This window comes from Populus nigra, chromosome 16, assembly GCF_951802175.1.
Source record: "Populus nigra chromosome 16, ddPopNigr1.1, whole genome shotgun sequence".
Taxonomy (NCBI): Eukaryota; Viridiplantae; Streptophyta; class Magnoliopsida; order Malpighiales; family Salicaceae; genus Populus; species Populus nigra.
Genome location: NC_084867.1, coordinates 9,546,883 through 9,554,624, shown reverse-complemented (window position 1 = coordinate 9,554,624; position 7,742 = coordinate 9,546,883). Strand labels below are relative to the sequence as shown.

At 31.9% G+C, this 7,742-nt stretch overlaps 1 protein-coding gene across 1 annotated transcript; it reads left to right on the top strand.

Moving 5' to 3' along the window:
- The first annotated feature begins 683 nt into the window (after positions 1–683).
- Positions 684–2,466, top strand: LOC133676070 (carbonic anhydrase 2-like). The gene is made up of 8 exons (XM_062097643.1): positions 684–742; positions 1,125–1,271; positions 1,359–1,407; positions 1,479–1,595; positions 1,703–1,756; positions 1,861–1,946; positions 2,048–2,153; positions 2,240–2,466. Exons 1-8 carry the CDS (start codon positions 684–686, stop codon positions 2,411–2,413), a joined length of 792 nt encoding a protein of 263 aa, XP_061953627.1. The 3' UTR covers positions 2,414–2,466.
- Positions 2,467–7,742: the final 5,276 nt, after the last annotated feature.

The following is a 7,742-nucleotide window of genomic DNA, read 5'->3' as shown; positions in this document are numbered from 1 at the left end:
TTGGTGTGTAGCTAGTGAATATATATGAGATTAACCCTATATACACAAGAGCTGAATTGATGACCATAGGGTTTTAATTTATTCATTCTATTATTACGATAAGATCAAGGAAATGTACATTCACATGCTTATAATAATTAATTCCTAGTGAACGCAAGCATTTTCAATTATGTTTTTTAAAATATAAACTGAAGTCAATATCAATGTATGTAAAACGTTTGTAAATTTTACTTCTAAACAAATGGTTGTTTTATCAAGTATTCTCTCGTCCGAGGAAATTAACATTTTGGAAGTCGGTGAAACGTATGCCGCACATTGACTATAAATAAGAGCTTGAATTTGCTGCACAAGTTGTGCCCCAGTTGTCTAGTGAATATCAATATATATTCAATCCACAACTTCTCATTTCCTAGCTAGCAAAAGGTCTTCGTCTTCTTCTTCTTCTTTCGCCCTCTCATTTTGTGTAACTTATGCTTCAACTTTTTATGTTTGGTATCAAGAAATCGTTCACAATATTCTGTTAGATTTACCTATTCAAATATCGTGTGCATTGCATTGAGAATGAATTGTAAAATTTTCTATGTGTTATTATTCTTTTTATATTACCATTATTTTATGATTGAGTAGAGCTTCTTTAATATAAAAATGTTTCTTTAATTTTGATTTCATGTAGATATACAGGCATGAATAATCTGTCACATGAAGGGGCTATTGAAGGATTGAAGAAGCTTCTAATTGACAAGTAATGTTCTTTTTAATCATTTTATGTTGGTTGAATTAAGAGTAAAAGTGTTTATAATCCTCGAACAAAATTGGATTATAAGTCACAAAGGTAAAAAGTAATTGAAATTGATTTGTTCAAGGACTGGTTGATCAAATAAACTTGAGAAGGGATTAATTATAATTTAACCAAAAGTTCAGGGAGCTAAGTTAATAAACACATGACTGCCAAAGTGTCATGTGTTTGTCTCCCTGGAAATATGAACCGTAACCCTAGCTACTTGGTTTTGTTTGACACAGATATCTAATTATATCTCCAATTTTGTTCAAAAACTGATGATTGCCAATGGATTAAAGGGCTAAACTTCTGCGAGGGTTATATATAATTATTATCTTGCTTGCAGTGAAAAGGATGACCAGTTGAACAAGGAGGTTGAGGCAAAATTTGAGAAGCTGATAGGTGAGTTGCAAGGGAAAAGGCCCCCTGATCACTGTGATCCAGTTGGAAGAATTCTGGATGGGTTTCATCGCTTCAAGACCACTAAATTTGAGTACGATAATGCAACTCAACGAAATGATCAATAGCTATATATATATGGTTTTATGATTATTAATTCCTTGGATATTTACTCTCGCAGCAAGTATCCAGAGTTGTACCGTGAACTTGCAGAAGGCCAGTCCCCCAAGGTAATGTTTAATTTCTTGGTGTATAATCAATAATTAAATCAAACGATTATTAAGATAATCCCATGGTGCAGTTTCTGGTTTTCGCATGCTCTGATTCCCGGGTTAGCCCTTCTCATGTCCTGGACTTCCAACCTGGTGAAGCCTTCATGGTCCGCAACATTGCTAACCTGGTTCCTGCATTTAACCAGGTCTCAAGAACTGAATTCTGAAATCTTATTTATGAGTAGTTAATCTACGTTTATTCTCAATGATTCATGCATGTATTATGTAACTGATATGGAGGTCTGGCACACAGTTGAGATACTCTGGAGTTGGAGCAGCTATTGAATATGCTGTGGCGACTTTGGGGGTAAATTTACGTTCATCTTAAACTCCTGAACACTTCCTTTTTTTCTTTATACAGCAATTTTATTAGAGGAATTCCTGATTGCTAACTACAAGAGAGTTTGACAGGTAGAAAATATCTTGGTCATTGGACATAGTTGCTGTGGTGGGATAGCGAGGCTTATGACTCTCCCAGAGGATGGTTCGACTGCTAAGTAAGGTTTTCTTGTTTTTTTCTTCAAGAAAATGAGTTATGTGGCGAGGTGCTGATTAATGATGGAAATTCAAATGAATTATTTCATGAATTTATGTGCAGTGACTTCGTAGATGATTGGGTCAAAATCGGTTTACCTGCCAAGGCCAAGGTCAAAGCTGAGTTTGGGCATCTTCCACTTCCTGAACAGATCCATAAATGTGAAAAGGTAATTATTATTCAAAACTTGCTGATCAATCAATAGCTGAAATGAAGCTGGTGATATTAATTAGTTTAGGTAACACTGTTATGCAGGAGGCTGTGAATTTATCACTGATAAACTTACAGACATACCCATATGTTCAAGAAAGGATGGCAGAGGGAGCTCTAGCACTGAGGGGTGGTTATTATGATTTTGTTGAAGGGTGTTTCCAGCTCTGGGAGGTCAAGTCCACCGTTACGCCGCCCATCTCCACGTGTTGCAAATAGGTCAAGCCCATCGTGACGCCATCAAGATTCAAGATCCTCAGCCACATAATATCTATGTTGTTTCCATCACCCTTTGATTTGCTTTAAGCATTTGGTGCTTGCTACTGTGTTTCCAATAATGGGAGCGTGTGTTGCAGATTTGTCATCATGAATAATAATTTCAGAATGAATAAAAGCTGGGCAGCTCCTTGAATGAATAGCTGGTTTTGTCTGGTTATTTTCATTGCACTCAAAATTACTCTTGATATTATTAAAGGACTTAGGTGACCATATTGGTGCGAGGTACTACTTGATTTTACATGGTAAATATATTCCATGTTATAATATATAAATTCAAACATTATTAATAAAAAAATAATAATTATAATGAAAATTTGATCATAAAAAGATTAAGTTAAATTATTTATGATTTTCTTAATATTTGGAGAATCATGACAGGTTACTAGACATTGTACTTGATCTTCAAATATAAATCAATTAATTGTCGAATTGATAATAAATTAATTTATTTATTCCTACTTTATTTAGGATTGTGATTTATATTTGAGTCAAATTATTAAAGAATCTAATGGGTCTCACACATAAGAACCATTGGTCGGAAATTAAAAGGGATGATTAATCAAATATAACTTGCAAATAAATTTTAAAAATTAAGGACTATAATGTAATTAATACAGGGTGTCATACCCTTCTCATGGGTGCGCGACGTCTCGGTGACCCTTCAGACATGTTCTAGATGGTACTCTTCGATTGGATAAGGTAGTCGCCACCTAGTATAGATTATGATTATTAGAAACTCTAACTAGTCTTTTTGACATTCTATGCAAGAGATTGGTTGTGTAAAGGAAAGATATTAGTACCTCTAGTACGTCTTACCTAAAACAAGCTGCATTGTTTTTCTTTTTTTCTCATTCTTTACTATGGTCTCATAATGTTTCTATTTCTATCAGCTTACTATATATGACAGGTTTGCTACGATGAACTAACTTTGATTTTTTAGGTCAAGAACTTGATCTGGAATGATGAAATGTCCTCAAATCATTGAGGCTTTTTTGGGGATAAATTTGAAATTTTTGGCTATCGAGTCATTCCAAATAATATTTCAAATAAAATTCCTAGTTTTTTGTCCTTATATTATGAGTGAATGAATTGTATTTCTCCCAATAATATTTTAAATATTAACCTCATACAAGTTTTTTTAATCCTTATATTAAAGGTGAGTAATAATAAATCATTATCCCTAATAATATTCTGGAAATTAACCCTTTTGTAGGTTTTTTTATCCTCATATTAAAAGTGACTAATAAATTCTCTTGCCAAAAATAAATTTTTAATATTTTTGAAATATAAGCCAAAATCATTTGGAACTTTACAAACTTCTTGTAAAATCCATGCAACACCCTTTCTAAAACATACCGAAGCATTTTTTTTTTTTAATTCTCAAATAATTTTAAGTATTTTTGGCCGTATGCAAGAAAAAATATATATTTATATTTAAATTATTTGAGAATTCACTCATGAATATATATTTAAATTCTCAAATAATTCAACAAATACCTATTTTTCATTGTATAAAACTGTCAAAACAAGTTTAAAGAAGTGTTTACAAAACACACCTTTAAACCAAAAAATCCATTAGCAAAAAGATTGCAAACCAAATAGGGTCTTGACCTTATTTTGACCTAACCGGGTTGACCCAACTTGGTTGACCTAAAATATTTAATTCGACCATAAAACTAATCGAAGACCCTTGTTTTTGAGATTTTTTTGATTGATAAATTGGTTTTTGAAGAAGGTTCTAACAATGTTTTTAGATGAAGATGGGTTGAAAATAGGTTTTTTGAAAAAAAAAAACACACCCTTGATTTTCCATTCACCTCTATGGTGGCTGAAATCTAAGCAGGACAACAACATGCCATTTGATTCTTTTTAAAAAAATCAAGTGTACAACACATTGTCTGTCTAATTTGAAGGAGAAATAAAAAAAGACTCATGCATGTGGGCTTGAGCTTAGTTTTGGGTTGCATGTACTTGAATGTCTTGTTTTTCCTAATTTTAAAAAATCCTGAATGTTCATATATAAACTCTTAAAAATTATATAATTTAAAATATAATATATTTGATTTCTTTTAAATTCCTAGATTAATGAAGGATTTTATTTTATTTTATTAAATTCTATTTAATTTTTACTTTGGTCTTGAACCATCATTCTTTTTGCACAATCCATCATTTTTTATTTTTTTAATCATTAGGTTGAGATCAATGAATTTTTATTATATAATTAAATAAAAAATAGATTCCAAAAAAATAGCTTATTAAACCTAGGAGAGTCTATGACCCAAGTTGCAAGTTCAGCGAATTAACTTGGATTAATCCGATATATTGCCTTCTCAGTATTAAAAAAAATAATGTTATCTTGAATTTCTTTTAAATCAAACCACGTGTTTACCAATTTTTTAGGTTGTTTTTAGACATAATAAGTCCATCATATCACATCATGTTAATATCCACATGATTTAGTTTGAAAACCTAGGCTAGACAAGGATTGTCATTGAAATATTCAAGGATGATAAGCTAAGTTGAGTTTAATAACATTTTAAAAAAGTTTTCCATGAGCATTTTATTATTACTATATTTTTTATTATGCTTACATTAAAATTACTAGGGTGTTATTTTTTTAGAATTGAAAATTGCTTTTGAAATAATGATAATATGTTGTCTGAGAAACAAATATTCTGGTGAAAATTTTTAGAAAAAACAAAATGAGCATAGTAAAGAGTCAGAAGAGGTTTTTTTTTGTCAGGAGGTATGTTTTTTATTCTTATTTTAATTTTCTTTTACTAGCAAATTATTTTATTTCAATGGAATTTAAATTAATAAGAAAAGAAAGACTTCTTATAAAAAAATAATGTTTGTGTCGTATAATTAAGTTAAAAAAACCACTAGTCTTCCTGTAGCATATGATTGGATATTTTTATATTTTTAGTTAGTGTTAAGATTCTTTTAGCATTTATTAATATTTAATTTATTTTATTAAATATAAGCATTAAATTTTAAATTAATAATTATTATTTTTATTGTAGAATATTAACCTGAATATTCTGTTTACATTGGAAAAAAAAGGTTTTGACTCGCAGTATATTACAAGTCAGTTATTATTAGTAGAGATTGACATGTTTCCTAGCAAGTCCACCATTGACAAAGAGTTCAACCTTTTTGGATTAGGCTCTTTGATTAATTTTCTAGTGTTTCTAACATAAGAACTCCAATAAAAAAGAGTAAAGTTGGAAGATAAAGTAAAATGAACAATAAATATGTACCCTACAAAGTACATTTTAATGGATGGTGTGAATGCAATTCAATTGGGTAGAAAGAATCTTGGCCGGAAAGGAAGCCAAAACCTACAGATATCAGGCCAACCTTTAATAGGGTAATGATTGTATTTTAAAATAATTTTAATTTAGAATATTTTAAAAAATATATGTTTTATTTTAAAAAATTATTTTTAATATCATATTAAAACAATTGAAAAACATAAAAAGAAATTTTATTTTAAAAATTCAACGTTTAACTGTTTCATTTTGTTCATGAGTGTGAGGAAAAATTAGACAATGATGAACACCAATGGTTTGAAAGAAAGAGGATAACTTGTGGTATTCACCGCCCAAGCAGTTTAAACATATTTAAATTTTAGTGAAAATTAACACTAAACGAGAGTTTGAAATTGATGAGAAATAGAGTAAACATCAGACTTTGCAAGAAGAGGGTAATACCATATATATTTTATATACGCATCTATAAAAATAACAAAATAGCGAAAACCTTCAGATGAAAAAAGAGGAGCAGAACCCCAAACATCATTAAGAATTTATTCAAGTGGAGTAGAAGTTTCATGGCCTGTAGGTCCTAAAGACAAACGCGATGATTTTCGTGACGGACAAGTTTGACATTGAAAATGAAGACGTTTTTTATTACAAGCAATATTATTTTTTTAGACTAAAAAATTAAAAATACAGGAAGTAGGATGACCCAGTCGACGATGTCATAAATCAACAGAAGCAGATACGTAAGGAGACCAATAAGCTTAAGGAACTGATGTGACAAAAAGACTTGGTCAAAGCATAGAGACCATCTTTACTCTGACCAGAAAGGAGCATTGTTTTGGTGTTAAGATCCTTGACATAAAACACAAATAGATGAAATTCAAAATAAACATTGTTATAAAAACAAAATTTATGAACAGAAAGCAAAGGTTTTTAATATTTGGGACATGAAGAACATTAGACAAATTGAAAGTACGATGTGGTGTATATATCTTAGTATGACCGATATTAGATATGAGAAGTCTCTTACCATCACCAACATGCAAGTAATCATTACCGAGATATGGTTCAAACCCTATCATATTTGCAAGATCAGGTGTGACATGTTGAATAGCATCGGTGTCAAGAAACCAATCAGCAGAACCTGTTGAGGAAATATTGCTCAGCACCAGATTTGCACTAGACTGTTGTCCATGGCTCTAAAGTTGAGCACATTGAGGGGTTGAGTGGCCGAAGGCTTAGTATAACTGACAATGAACATTAGACCACTGTGAACAGGCATGATGCCCATTATTTCGCTGCCAATTTCCCTGCCTCCAGTCATTGTTGGAAAACCCATTGAAGCTGTGAAAATCAAACTTGAAAGAAAACCTGTGTCCTCATCCATTGCTAGAGTTAGATAGAGAAGCAAGAGCTTGCTCAAGAGTGCGCCAAACAAAGTACGAGGTTTAATAGTCAATAATAAGATGAAGAACATCCATTGAGAGCGAATATAGTAGTGCACTTAGAATGAATTGGTCCCATTATTTCCAACAAAGAAAAGAGTGATTTACCTAAAGATAAGTACCATCAGCAGCAAACACATGAGGACACGAGAGTGAGCCATCAATAAATTGGAAAACTCCTTGCCCTAAGTGATATGGCCCCATCTACATTCACCAATACAAGTAATTTATGTTTATAAGTTTCAAAGAAACAACTTGATGGGTATTGGAGAATGGAACAATGGTATCCACCGAAGCAATGTGGATGGCAGCAACAAAAGAAGTTTGCAAATTTGAGACATTCATTTTGGCAAGATTTCGGCCAACATCAGCAGGGGCAAAGTGTAAAACAAAGGCAGGAGCAGAGAAAGCCTCATATGCAGAATGCATTGGTGGTGCAGCAGAAGACAAGGTTTACACAGGTGGTGCAGTAGAGGCAGAGAAAGTCTGCACCGGTGGCTAAGAAAAAGAGTCCATTGGAGAGAGGGAGAAAGAGTTTTAAGTTGTTTAGAGCTCTGATAC